This window comes from Ovis canadensis, chromosome 19, assembly GCF_042477335.2.
Source record: "Ovis canadensis isolate MfBH-ARS-UI-01 breed Bighorn chromosome 19, ARS-UI_OviCan_v2, whole genome shotgun sequence".
In the NCBI taxonomy this organism is placed as follows: domain Eukaryota; kingdom Metazoa; phylum Chordata; class Mammalia; order Artiodactyla; family Bovidae; genus Ovis; species Ovis canadensis.
In genome coordinates this window covers 64,269,318-64,283,964 of record NC_091263.1, presented here as the reverse complement: position 1 = coordinate 64,283,964, position 14,647 = coordinate 64,269,318, and the positions used below count along the sequence as shown (strand labels likewise).

General features: G+C 39.2%; 1 protein-coding gene across 1 annotated transcript in view; it reads left to right on the top strand.

The window, feature by feature from the left end:
* DOCK3 (dedicator of cytokinesis 3) overlaps positions 1 to 14,647 on the top strand; it is a 291,789-nt gene that overhangs the window by 52,974 nt on the left and 224,168 nt on the right. Inside the window, exon 5 of the mRNA XM_069561103.1 lies at positions 7,749 to 7,845. Within this exon, the coding sequence (XP_069417204.1) occupies positions 7,749 to 7,845 (97 nt within the window). The remainder of the gene's footprint in view (positions 1 to 7,748; positions 7,846 to 14,647) is intronic.

The window sequence follows — 14,647 nt, the reverse complement described above, 5'->3', positions numbered from 1 at the left end:
TTAATTCTTTGTCAATTGTTTCAGTTCAGTTCGGTTCAGTTGCTCAGTCATGTCCGACTCTTTGCGACCCCATGAACCACAGCATACCAGGCCTCCCCGTCCATCACCAGCTCCCGGAGTTCACCCAAACCCATGTCCATTGAGTCGATGAGGCTATCCAGCCATTTCATCCTCTGTCATCCCCTTCTCCTCCTGCCTTCAGTCTTTTCACAGCAACTCTTTTCAAATGAGTCAGCTCTTGGAATCAGGTGGCCAAAGTATTGGAGTTTCAGCTTCAACATCAGTCCTTCCAGTGAACACCCAGGACTGATCTCCTTTAGGATGGACTGGTTGGATCTCCTTGCAGTCCAAGGGACTCCCAAGAGTCTTCTCCAACACCACAATTCAAAAGCATCAATTCTTCTGTGCTCAGCTTTCTTTATAGTCCAACTCTCACATCCATACATGACTACTGGAAAAACCGTAGCCCTGACTAGACGGACCTTTGCTGACAAAGTAATGTCTCTGCTTTTCAATATGTTGTCTAGGTTAGTCATAACTTTCCTTCCAAGGACTAAGTGTCTTTTAATTTCATGGCTGCAATCACCATCTGCAGTGATTTTGGAGCCCCCCAAAATAAAGTCTGACACTATTTTCACTGTTTCCCCATCTATTTCCCATGAAGTGATGGGACCGGATGCTATGATCTTAGTTTTCTGAGTTTTAAGTTTTATGTTGAGTTTTAAACCAGCCTTTTCACTGTCTTCTTTCACTTTCATCAAGAGGCTCTTTAGTTCCTCTTCACTTTCTGCCATAAGGGTGGTGTCATCTGCACATCTGAGGTTATTGATATTTCTCCTGGCAATCTTGACCCCAGCTTGTGCTTCTTCCAGCCCAGTGTTTCTCATGATGTACTCTGCATAGAAATTAAATAAGCAGGGTGACAATATACAGCCTTGACATACTCCTTTTCCTATTTGGAACCCATCTGTTGTTCCATGTCCAGTTCTAACTGTTGCTTCCTGACCTGCTTACAGATTTCTCAAGAGGCAGGTCCGGTGGTCTGGTATTCCCATCTCTTTCAGAATTTTCCACAGTTTATTGTGATCCATGCAGTCAAAGGCTTTGGCATAGTCAATAAAGCAGAAATAGATGTTTTTCTGGAACTCTGTTGCTTTTTCGATGATCCAGCGGATGTTGGCAATTTGATCTCTGGTTCCTCTGCCTTTTCTAAAACCAGCTTGAACATCTGGAAGTTCATGGTTCATGTACTGCTGAAGCCTGGCTTGGAGAATTTTGAGCATTACTAGCGTGTGAGATGAGTGTAATTGTGCGGTAGTTTGAGCATTCTTTGGCATTGCCTTTCTTTGGGATTGGAATGAAAACTGACCTTTTCCAGTCCTGTGGCCACTGCTGATTTTTCCAAATTTGCTGGCCTGTTGAGTGCAGCACTTTCACAGCATCATCTTTCAGGATTTGAAATAGCTCCACTGGAATTCCACCACCTCCACTAGCTTTGTTCGTAGTGATGCTTTCTAAGGCCCACTTGACTTCCCAGTCCAGGATGTCTGGCTCTAGGTGAGTGATCACACCATTGTGATTATCCGGGTCATGAAGATCTTTTTTATACAGTTCTTCTGTGTATTCTTGCCACCTCTTCTTAATATCTTCTGCTTCTGTGAGATCCATACCATTTCTGACCTTTATTGAGCCCATCTTTGTGTGAAATGTTCCCTTGGTATTTTCTTGAAGCAATCTCTAGTCTTTCCCATTCTACTGTTTTCCTCTGTTTCTTTGCATTGGTCGCTGAAGAAGGCTTTCTTATCTCTCCTTGATATTCTTTGGAACTCTGCATTCAGATGCTTATATCTTCCCTTTTCTACTTTGCTTTTCACTTCTCTTCTTTTCACAGTTATTTGTAAGGCCTCCTCAGACAGCCATTTTGCCTTTTTGCATTTCTTTTTCTTGGGGATGGTCTTGATCCCTTTCTCCTGTACGATGTCACGAACCTCTGTCCATAATTCATCAGGCACTCTATCTGTCAGATCTAGTCCCTTAAATCTATTTCTCACTTACACTGTATAATCATAAGGGATATGATTTAGGTCATACCTGAATGGTCTAGTGGTTTTCCCCACTTTCTTCAATTTAAGTCTGAATTTGAATTTAAGTCAGTTGTTTCATTTGCTATTATTTTCTCCCATTCTGAGGGTTGTCTTTTTGCCTTGTTTATAGTTTCCTTTGCTGTACAAAAGCTTTTAAGTTTAATTAGGTCCCACTTGTTTATTTTTGTTTTTATTTCCATTACTCCAGGAGGTGGGTCATAGAAGATCTTATATTGATTCATGTCATCGAGTATTCTGCCTATGTTTTCCTCTAAGAGTTTAATAGTTTCTGGTCTTACACATGGGTCTTTAATCCATTTAAAGTTTATCTTCGTGTGTAGCATTAGGTAGTGTTCTAATTTCATTCTTTTACACGTAGCTGTCTAGTTTTCTCAGCACCACTTATTGAAGAGGCTATATTTGCCCCATTGTCTATTCTTGCCTTCTTTGTCAAAAATAAGGTACCCATAAGTACATGGGTTTACCTCTGGGTTCTCTGTCTTGTTCCACGGTCTATATTTCTGTTTTGTGCCAGTACCATACTGTCTTGATGACTGTGTTTAGTTCAGTTGCTCAGTCATGTCCGACTCTTTGTGATCTCATGGACTGCAGCATGCCAGGCTTGCCTGTCCATCATCAGCTCCCAGAACCTGCTCAGACTCATGTCCATCAAGTCAGTGATGCCATCTAACCATTTCATCCTCTGTTGTCCCCTTCTCCTCCTGCCGTCAATCTTTCCCAGCATCAGGGTCTTTTCCAGTGAGTTAGCTCTTCGCATCAGGTGGCCAAAGTATTGGAGTTTCTGCTTCAGCATCAGTCTTTTCAATGAATATTCAGGATTGGTTTCCTTTAGGATTGACTGGTTGGATCTCCTTGCAGTCCAAGGGATTCTCAAGAGTCTTCTCCAGCACCACTATTCAAAAGCATCAATTCTTCGGCAGTCAGATTTCTTTATAGTCCAACTCTCACATCCACACATGACGACTGGAAAAACCATAGCTTTGACTAGACGGACCTTTGTCGGGAAAGTAATATCTCTGCTTTTTAATACGCTGTCTAGGTTAGTCATAGCTTTTCTTCCAAGGAGCAAGCATCTGTTAATTTCATGGCTGCAGTGATTTTGGAGCCAAAGGAAGTAAAGTCTGTCATTGTTTCCATTGTTTCTCCATTTATTTGCCGTGAAGTGATGAGACCGGATGCCATGATCCTCGTTCTTTGAATGTTGAGTTTTAAGCCAGCTTTTTCACTCTCCTCTTTCACTTTTTATCAAGAGGCTCTTTAGTTCCTTTTTGCTTTCTGCCAGAAGGGTGGTGTCATCTGCATATCTGAGGTTATTGATATTTCTCCTAGCAATCTTGATTCTAGCTGTTATATCATGCTTAGGTTTTCCACACTAGAAAATGGGATTGTCCATTATTTTAGATGAGGTGGGCAAGGCTTTGAGAGTTCAAATGCCTTTGCCAAAGTAGCATGGCAAGGAAGAAGGGAAACTAGGAATTGAGGCCAAGTTATGTAACTCTGAAGTTCACACTCTCAGCTACATTTCTGCACATTATACACGCTGACTGTAGCCATGAAATTAAAAGATGCTTACTCCTTGGAAGAAAAGTTATGATTAACGTAGATAGCATATTCAAAAGCAGAGACATTACTTTGCCGACAAAGGTCTGTCTAGTCAAGGCTATGGTTTTTCCTGTGGTCATGTATGGATGTGAGAGTTGGACTGTGAAGAAGGCTGAGCACTGAAGAATTGATGCTTTTGAACTGTGGTGTTGGAGAAGACTCTTGAGAGTCCCTTGGACTGCAAGGAGATCCAACCAGTCCATTCTGAAGGAGATCAACCCTGGGATTTCTTTGGAAGGAATGATGCTGAAGCTGAAACTCCAGTACTTTGGCCACCTCATGCGAAGAGTTGACTCATTGGAAAAGACTCTGATGCTGGGAGGGATTGGGGGCAGGAGGAGAAGGGGACGACAGAGGATGAGATGGCTGGATGGCATCACCGACTCGATGGACGTGAGTCTGAGTGAACTCCGGGATATGGTGATGGACAGGGAGGCCTGGCGTGCTGTGATTCATGGGGTCACAAAGAGTTGGACATGACTGAGCGACTGAACTGAACTGAACTGAACATATATATGTATATCTTATTATTACCAATTTTCATTTTTAACAAACTCTTTATTCTGCATGAATGCAGAATTTTCTTGGAAATCCACTTACTATTTCACTTTTTTTGGTTATTTTTCTTAGTCTTATGACTACATTCCACTTGGTCTGTGGAGCAGTGTGTGTTTAAATAACCCTTTATCTGAATTTTAAGGATTTTCACAATATTGATTTTATATTATAGCCAAGGAAAAATATGTTGGTGTTAGTATAGACTTGGATTTGTATAATTTGAGGTAAGTCCAAAGGTTAGAACTTTAAAATAGGAACAATGTAAGTTTCCCATAAAAGTCAATGATTACAGTAGCTGAAGACCTAGTAGATGGAACATTCCAGAAATTTTATTCCAGTTTATAACAGAAGCAGAAGATATTAAGAAGAGGTGGCAAGAATACACAGAAGAACTGTACAGAAAAGATCTTCATGACCAAGATAATCACAGTGGTATGATCACTCACCTAGAGCCAGACATCCTGGAATGGGAAGTCAAGTGGGCCTTAGAAAGAATCACTATGAACAAAGCTAGTGGAGGTGATGGAATTCCAGTTGAGCTGTTTTAAATCCTGAAAGATGATGCTGTGAAAGTGCTGCACTCAACAGGCCAGCAAAGTTGGAAGACTCAGCAGTGGCCACAGGACTGGAAAAGGTCAGTTTTCATTCCAATCCCAAAGAAAGGCAATGCCAAAGAATGCTCAGACTACTGCACAGTTGCACTCATCTCACACGCTAGTAAAGTAATGCTCAAAATTCTCCAAGCCAGGCTTCAGCAGTACGTGAACCGTGAACTTCCAGATGTTCAAGCTGGATTTAGAAAAGGCCGAGGAACCAGATATCAAATTGCCAACATCTGCTGGATCATGGAAAAAGCAAGAGAGTTCCAGAAAAACATCTATTTCTGCTTTATTGACTATGCCAAAGCCTTTGACTGCATGGATCACAATAAACTGTGGAGAATTCTGAAAGAGATGGGAATACCAGACCACCTAACCTGCCTCTTGAGAAATCTGTATGCAGGTCAGGAAGCAACAGTTAGAACTGGACATGGAACAACAGACTGGTTCCACATAGGAAAAGGAGTACGTCAAGGGTATATATTGTCACCTTGCTTATTTAACTTATATGCAGAGTACATCATGAGAAATGCTGGACTGGAAGAAGCACAAGCTGGAGTCAAGATTGCTGGGAGAAATATCAATAACCTCAGATGTGCAGATGACACCACCCTTATGGCAGAAAGTGAAGAGGAGCTAAAAAGCCTGTTGATGAAAGTGAAAGAGGAGAGTGAAAAAGTTGGCTTAGAGCTCAATATTCAGAAAACGAAGATCATGGCATCTGGTCCCATCACTTCATGGGAAATAGATGGGGAAACAGTGGAAACAGTGTCAAACTTTATTTTTTTTGGCTCCAAAATCACTGCAGATGATGACTGCAGCCATGAAATTAAAAGACGCTTACTCCTTGGGAGAAAAGTTATGACCAACCTAGATAGCGTATTCAAAAGCAGAGACATTACTTTGCCAACAAAGGTCCATCTAGTCAAGGCTATGGTTTTTCCAGTAGTCGTGTGTGGATGTGATAGTTGGACTGTGAAGAAAGCTGAGCGCTAAAGAATTGATGCTTTTGAACTGTGGTGTTGGAGAAGACTCCTGAGAGTCCCTTGGACTGCAAGGAGATCCAACCAGTCCGTTCTAAAAGAGATGAGTCCTGGGTGTTCTTTGGAAGGAACGATGCTAAAGCTGAAACTCCAGTACTTTGGCCACCTCATGTGAAGAGTTGACTCATTGGAAAAGACTCTGATGTTGGGAGGGATTGGGGGCAGGAGGAAAAGGGGACGACAGAGGATGAGATGGCTGGGTGGCATCACCCACTCAATGGATGTGAGTTTGAGTGAACTCCGGGAGTTGGTGATGGACAGGGAGGCCTGGTGTGCTGCGATTCATGGGGTCACAAAGAGTCGGACATGACTGAGCAACTGAACTGAACTGAACTGATCCTGTACAGCAGTTCTGCATTAATCTTGCTAAAACAGCTCACATATCCTATGTCTCTATTTCTGTAGTGCCAAGTTTGAGTCTCAGCCTTGCACTGAAAATTCACTTTATAAATTTGATGAATATGGACAGTGCTCTGGCATCATTCTAAGATGATTATTTTAAATCTGCTGGAATATATCACACAAAAAGAAGGCCTTACAGCATAGATCAAGTAATGTGTATTCATTGATGCTCAATATTAATATACTAAGTAACCTTTGAACACAATGAGGGTTTGTTAGCTATGTAGAGAAATGATACTTAATGCTAATTTTTAAAATTAATTTTCCTTTGCTGTTTTCAACTGGATGATAATTCTCTTTGGCCAAGAAATCATAATATAGGTTTCATCTACCTCAGTGTATCAATATATAAAATCTTTGGTCCCAGAAAATATTTCATTAACCCTCAAAATTGGCACAGATGTTATAAAAATGTTTTCAAGTCATGCCTCTGCTTTGAACAGCCTTTCAGGATCTTCTCATTCATTTTCCCTGTGTTAAGATCTGGTATCTTAAGAATCATTTGAAGAGTCCCTATGAGAGCTGGCCCAGGTCAGTCTAGCCTTCTTTAAGTTCTTAGATATGTGAAATTCTCATCTATCTCAGTGACTTCATGTATACCGTTCCCTCTGCAGGTGACACCACACCTCTCCTTCCTAACAAACTCTTTGATCCTGACCTTTTTGCATTTTGGGGGCATTGCTCTTTCTTCAGAAAAGGCTTCACTGATCCTGTCTTTAAGTCATGTCCCCCAGCTAAAATCTCTGATAGTGCAATTTGTTTTCTTTCTTAGATTCATCATGGTCGGTGTCTGTTGTGATTACTTGTCTAATTTTTTATGCAGAATAAGAGCTTTCTGAAGATACAGACTCTGTCTGTTTTTGCTCACTGATAAATCCTTGGCAATTAGCGGGAGGATTGATGCCATAATGAATGTTGCTTACAAGGTAGTTGGAAAAAAAACCCAGTGTCTCTGTAACCAGGATTAGGATTCTTCTGCTCGACAGGTTTCTAGGAAAACATACTATCAGTATAAGGGAGAGCTTGTAAAACTTCAAAACCCAGTGTCTGAGTCTCCCCCACCCAACCCATTTCCATCAGAGCATGAGTTAATTTGCATTATTGATACATGTAAAGGACACAAATAGTTTTTAAAAATTAAGCAAATCTTGGGCAATGCTGTAGTCTTCCTTTAGAGGAAAAAATTTAAAAACTATCTTTCATGACAGTACTGCTAAAAGTAATATTGAGGATTTTTATAACAAAACCTAAATTTTTTTTCATTAAATCAGTTCACTTATATTATCATATTACTGCAACAGTCTGTATTCAGTTAGATGCACCTCTCCTTATATTTGCATGAATTTAAATTTGATTTACACATGTTGGAAAGGGCAGTAGACAGTATTCTGGTAGTTTATCAAAGATAATGTGGCTGTTTGTTGTGACTCTGGTTCTAGGCAGTATGAAACTGTGGTTCCACTTGAAGATTCTATTGTGACTGAGGTTACAGCAACTCTCCAAGAATGGGCCAGTCTATGGAAACAACTTTATGTGGTAAGTAGTTGGTGATTAGTTTGCTAAATCAACAAAGTTCCACTGTACCGAGATAAAAAATTATGGTACTTAGCCAATTGCAAATTTATAGACTTCTGAATATTTGCAGATTTTCAAATGTATGTTCCTAATGTTAACTGGAATATAGTAGACTTGAGTTTTGTTCTATCTGAAGAGAATACAGTATTCATATGCCTGCAGTTTTCTCCATCCTATTCCAGCCAGTAGAATGTAAGTTCCATCACATCAAGGATTTTAGCTGTCTTACTCAATTGCTGTATCCCCAGAACCTTTCATAAAACAGATTTTTATTAATTGAATGAACAGACTTCATAGTTATTAATACATTGTGAACCTAATAGTGGGTAAAGATCAAGAAGCTGTATTACCACTTTCTTATAGCTACTAAGCTTAAGTGATATGTCAGATATGATCCTTTTTGCCAGGCCAATAATTACGAGATAAATAAAGCCTCAGTTCGTATCCTCTGGAAACTTAGAGAGTAGAGGGTGATGGAACACAAAAATGTAGACTAAAACTAAGTGACAGGTTTGGGTTCTGAACAAGATGAAGTAAACGCATTCTAGTTTACTCTTCCTACTAATCACAACAAAAATTCTGGACGAAACCCATAAAATGCCCTATCAGAACACTCTCAGTTAGGAAACAGAAGGTGGATGATTAGGGACATTGAAATTCATGGATTGAGAGAGTTCCCTGGTTGTCTTTTTTTCTTGCCTTCCATAAATGCTGGCCTGGGCTGTAGAGAAGACTAGAACCTGAAAAAGCTAATGAGTGCAGACAAAATAATAATACCAAGGAAAGCCTGTTCTCTCTAGCCAGAGGATGGCCCAGCAAGATAGAAACGTCCTATTCTGTCTGTTCTGTAGGAGAACATCACAATAAAATCTGTAGCCCTTCCCATTCCAACAGGCATTACAGCAGAGGTATCAACAATCAGAGCTTTGTCTCATAAACACCCTTCCCCTACCTGCAGTAACAGGGAGATGTCCCCCTTCAGTGCAGCCTGTGGCTCAGACTCTGACTTCTGCCCTTTTCTGCTCCAGTAATGAGGTAGTGCCCTTCCTCAGCAGAGCCTGTAGGGAAGACTAATTTCCGCCCCACCAGAAGTTTCAAGGTGGCAACTCTCTTCAGCAGAGCCTGTGGGTGAGAGTCTGGCCTTTACAACTACACAACATTAATAAGGTGGTGCCCTTACCCTTCAGAGTTCTGAGGCAAAACTCAGCTTTCCCCCGTGCTCTGAAGAAAGGAAGAAGCATTTCTCCACAGAGAAGCCTGTGGTTAGAGCTCTTAATTTCCACTCCCCCTGCAGTAATAAGGTGCTACGCTCCCCAGCCAGCCTGTGGGTTGTACGTTAACTTTTGCAACTCTCCACTCCCCTGCTTATTACCCTATTTTCTATGACTGCCCTGCTGAAATGAGGCACCGCTTCTCCCCACTCAAGCCCATCCTAAGGATAATGGGAGGTGGAGTTCTGTCATCTAGGTAACAGGCAAATAGGGAAAACCAAGGAGTACTGGAGAGACTTTATAAACTAAATTGACATTTCAATCACAGTCCACAAAAGTCCACCAAAGGGGTCGCAAAGAATCGGACTGAGCAACTGAACAACCCCCACCACCGCAAAAGTGAGCCTAGGATCACATTCTCAATGTGAACAGGTTGACTAAAATAAAAGATTTAAGTAGAAATTAGAGTGTCATAATTCCTACTTAATTAAAATGTCCATCTTACAGCTCCAAATTACTTGTCATATGAAGAAATCAGGAAAAATGCAACTCTAGTAAGAAGGGACAATCAGCAGAAGCTAACTTTGAAATGACACAGATGTTGGAGCCATCAGCAAGGATTTAAAAGCATTTGAGAAGATTCAGCACTTTCATGATTAAAAACTCTTAGCAAACTAGGAATATAAGATATCTCACTCTGATAAAGGGCATTTATAAAAATATATAGCAAACGTCATACTTAGTGATAAAAGTCTGCTTTGGGGAATAAGGTAAGGATGTTTGCTCTCAACAAGTCAGTTCAACTTAGTACTAGAAGACTTAAGGCAAGAAAAGGAAAGAAGAGACATATGGGTTAGAGTGAAGAAATAAAGCTGTTCACATTTGCAAACAATATGATTGGCTACATAACAAATCCCAAGGAATCTACAAACACTAGAGAATACAAAAGATAGTTCTGAAAATTTAAGTTTGCAGTTGTAGGATATCAGGTCAAAATACAGAATCTCACTCTCTCTTTCTGTCACATACACACACAGACGTACACACAATCATATTGCCGTATATTCGCAGTGAACAGTTGGAACCCAAATTTTAAAACATATACCATTTACAGTTGCTCAAAAATGAAACATTTGGTATAAATACAACAGAACAGAACAATTTCCATGTACTGAAAACCACAAAAATGCTAATGAACAAAAGCAAAGAAGACTTAAGTAAAGGGCCAGGCATGACATGTTCATGGATTGGAAGACTCACATATTTAAAATGTCTGTTCAACACGGATTGATCTATGTATTTAATTCTTGAAAAGTCCTAGCAGGATGTTTTCTAGAGAAGATGATTTTAAAATTTTTAAGGGAATACAAAATAAGAATAAAGTTAGAGGAATCATGTTACCTAACTTTAAGGCTTACTTACAGCTACAGTAATCAAGATGGAGTGGTCCTGGCCAAGGATAGACACAGATCATAGATAAAGGGAGCAGGACAGAGAGTTGAGATGTATCAGTAGGTTTAGTCAAGTAAGGGCCAATTGATTTTTGGCAAAGATGCTAAAGGAATTAAGTGAAAGAAACATGCTCTTGTCAACAAATGGATACGTGGAGTAGTTGGGCATATAGAGGCAGAACAAAACAAAACCAAAACCTTGACTTAAATCTCCTTCCTTATACAATGGACTAACTCACATTGGATGATAGACCAAAATGGAAAATATAAAACTGTAAAAGTTTTAGGAGAACATATGAGAAAAACTTCATAACCTGCATTTAGGTGAAGAGTTCTTAAGCATGACACTGAAAGAATAGTTCATAGAAAAAAAGTTGATAAACTGGATTTCATCAAAGTGAAAAATTTTTGCTCTTGAATGACCCTGTTGAAAGATGATAAGCCATAGACTGGAAGAAAATATTTTCAAATCACCTATCTGTCAGAAGACTTGTGTGTAGAATAAATAAAGGACTTTGTAAGCTGAACAGTAATTCTAACAATAATGTTTAACAATTCAGTTAGAAAAGGGCAGAAATCTTCATCAAAGAGAAGTCTTGATGAAGTCATCTCCATCATAAGGAGAGCCAATTAGAACATGAAAAGATCTTCCATATAATTAGCCATTATTGTTGTTGAGTCTATAAATTGTCTCCAACTCTCTGCGACCCCATGGACTGCAACATGCCAGGCTTTGCTTTCCTTCACTACCTTCTGGGGTTTGCTCACGTTGATGTCCATTGAATCAGTGATGCTATCCAACGATCTCATCCTCTCCCACCCCCTCCACCCCCTACTTCTTTTGCCTTCAGTCTTTCCCAGCATCAGGGTCTTTACCAGTGATTCAACTCCTCATATCAGATTGCCAAAGTACTGGAGTTTCAGCTTTAGCATCAGTCCTTCCAGTGAATAGTCAGGACTGATTTCCTTTAGGATTGACTGGTTTGATCTACTTGCAGTCCATGGGAATTTCAAGAGCCCTTTCCAGCACTATAGTTCAAAAGCAGTTCTTCAGTTCTCAGTCTTCTTTATGGTCTAACTCTCACATCCATACGTGACCACTGGAAAAACCATAACTTTGACTAGATGGACCTTTGTTGGCAAAGTGATGGCTTACTTTTTAATATGCTGTCTAGGTTTGTCATAGGTTTTCTTCCAAGGAGCAAGCATCTTTTAATTTCATGGCTGCAGTCAGTTTGCCCAAGAAAATAAAATCTGTCATCGCTTCCACTTTTCCCCCTTCCATTTGCCATGAAGTGATGGAACCAGATACTGTGATCTTAGTTTTTTGAATGTTGAGTTTCAAGCCAGTTTTTTCATTCTCCTCTTTCACTGTTATCAAAAAGCTCTTTAGTTCCTCTTTACTTTCTGCCATTAGAGTGGCATCGTCTGCATATCTGAAGTTATTGGTATTTCTCCCAACAGTCTTGATTCCAGCTTGTGATTCATCTAGCCCAGTGTTTTGCATGATGTACTCTGCATAGACGTTAAATAACCAGCGTGACACTATACAGCCTTGTTGTACTGCTTTTCCAATTCTGAACCAGTTTGTTGTTCCATGTTTGGTTCTAACTGTTACTTCTTGACCTGTACAGTTTTCTCAGGAGCCAGATGAGGTGGTCTGGTATTTCCATCTCTTGAAGAATTTTCCACGGTTTGTTGTGATCCACATAGTCAAAGGCTTTCTCATAGTCAGTGAAGCAGAATAGATGTTTTTCTGGAATTCTTTTGCTTTCTCTGTGATCCAGCAGATGTTGGCAATTTGATCTCTGGTTCCTCTATCTTTTCTAAACCCCACTTGTACATCTTCAAGTTCTCAGTTCATGTACTGCTGAAACCTAGCTTAAAGAATTTTGAGCATAACTTTGGTTGCATGTGAAATGAGCACAATTGTGTGGTAGTTTGAACATTCTTTGGCATTGACCTTCTTTGGGATTGGAATGAAATTAGCCATTAGGGTAATGCAAATTAATGCTACAGTGAGATGCTACTACATACCTGTTAGAATGGCTAACATAAAAAAAATGCCAAAAATACCAGAGATGTGGAGCAACTGGATCTCTCATGCATTGCTGATGAAGATATAAAATGATACAACTTCTGGGGAAAAAAAAAGTTGGTGTTTTCTTTTTTTTTAAATTGCAATATAGTTCATTTACAATGTTGGTATTAGTTTCAAGTATACAGCAAAGTGAATCAGTTACACATATATCTACTCTCTTTTTAGATTCTTTTTCCATATAAGCCATTGTGGAGTCCTGAGTAGAGTTCCCTGTGCTATACAGTAGGTTCTTATTAGTTAATCTATTTTATGTATAGTAGTGTGTATTTGTCAATCCCAATCTCCCAATTTATTCTTCCCCCCTTACTCCCTGGTAACCATAAGTTTGTTTTCTACATTTGTGACTCTACTTCTGTTTTGTAAATAAGTTCATTTGTACCGTTTTTTTTTTTAAGATTCTGCATATAAGTGATATCATACGATACTTGTCTTCATGTGTCTGACTTACTTCACTCATTATGACAATCTCTAGGCCCATCCAGGTTGCTGTAAATGGCACTATTTTGTTCTTTTTTATGACTGAGTAATACTCCATTGTATACATGTACCATGTATATCTATCTGTTCCTCTGTTGATGGACAACAGAGGTTGCTTCCATGTCCTGGCTATTGTAAATAGTGCTGCAGTTAGCACTGAGATGTTTGTATCTTTTTGCATTATCATTTTTTCCCAAGTATATGCCTAGGAGTGGGATTGCTGGGTCATATGTTAGCTCTGTTTTTAGTTTTTTGAGGAACCTCCATGCTGTTCTCCAGAGTGGCTATACCAGTTTATGTTCCCACCAACAGTGGAAGAGGCTTCCCTTTTCTCCACACCCTCTCCAACATTTATTGTTTATAGGGTTTTTTTGATAATGGCCAGTGTGACCAGTGTGAAGTGATACCTCATTTCAGTTTTAATGTGTATTTCTCTAGTAATTAGTGATATTGAACATCTTTTCATGTGCTTTTTGGCTATCTGTATTTCTTCTTTGGAGAAATGTCTATTTAGATCTTCTGTCAATTTTTTGGTTGGGTTGTTTGGGTTTTTTTGATATGGAGCTACATGAGCTGTTTGTATATTTTAAGATTAATTCCTTGTCAGTTATTTCATTTGTAAGTATTTTCTTCCATTCTGAGGGTTGTCTTTTTGTTTTGTTTATGATTTCCTTTGCTGTGCAAAGGCTTTTAGGTTTAATTAGATCTCATTTGTTTATTTTGGTTTTTATTTTCGTTACTCTAGGAGGTGGATCCAGAAAGATCTTGCTGCAGTTTATGTCAAAGAGTGTTCTAGCTGTGTTTTCCTCTAGGAGTTTTATAGTGTCTAGCCTTTCATGTAAGTCTTTAATCCATTTTGAGTCTATTTTTTTGTATGGTGTTAGGGAGTGTTCTAATTTCAATCTTTTATGTGTAGTGGTCTAATTTTCCCAATAACACTTACTTTGAGTGCTTACATTATGCTTGTGCTTCATTTTTTTTTTTACATACATTATCTCATTTTAATTTTCACTACAATTACTATTATTCTCCTCATGTTACTGAATGGAAACTTTGATCCTTAGAAAGAATAAGGACTGTGCCCAAAGTCATATAAATAGTAAATGTCCAGCCAGACCCTAGTCTAAGTTCATTAGACTCCAGCGCTCTTAATAAGTACACTATCTTCTGAATTAAATTCTTTAAATTTATCTCACATATAATTTATTGTGATTTTAGTAGTTATTATCATTTTCTGATATGGAAATTGGATTAATTTGGATGAATATTATCTGGAAATGACATCGCCTTCCAGAAATTATAAAATAATCATGCCTTAAAAAAATAGACCTTTATTTCTTTCTCAAGTAGGCATAGGCAGTCTGGATTTGGTGTGGCAGCTCTGCAGTCATCAAGGCTTAGTCTGTCCCCCTGTTCTGTCTTCCTCATTACAGTGCTTCAGCTTTTTAGCCCAAAATGACTAGCTCTAGGAAGCATCTTGTGCTCTAGATGAAGGAAGCAGGAAAAGAAAGAAAAAAGTATGC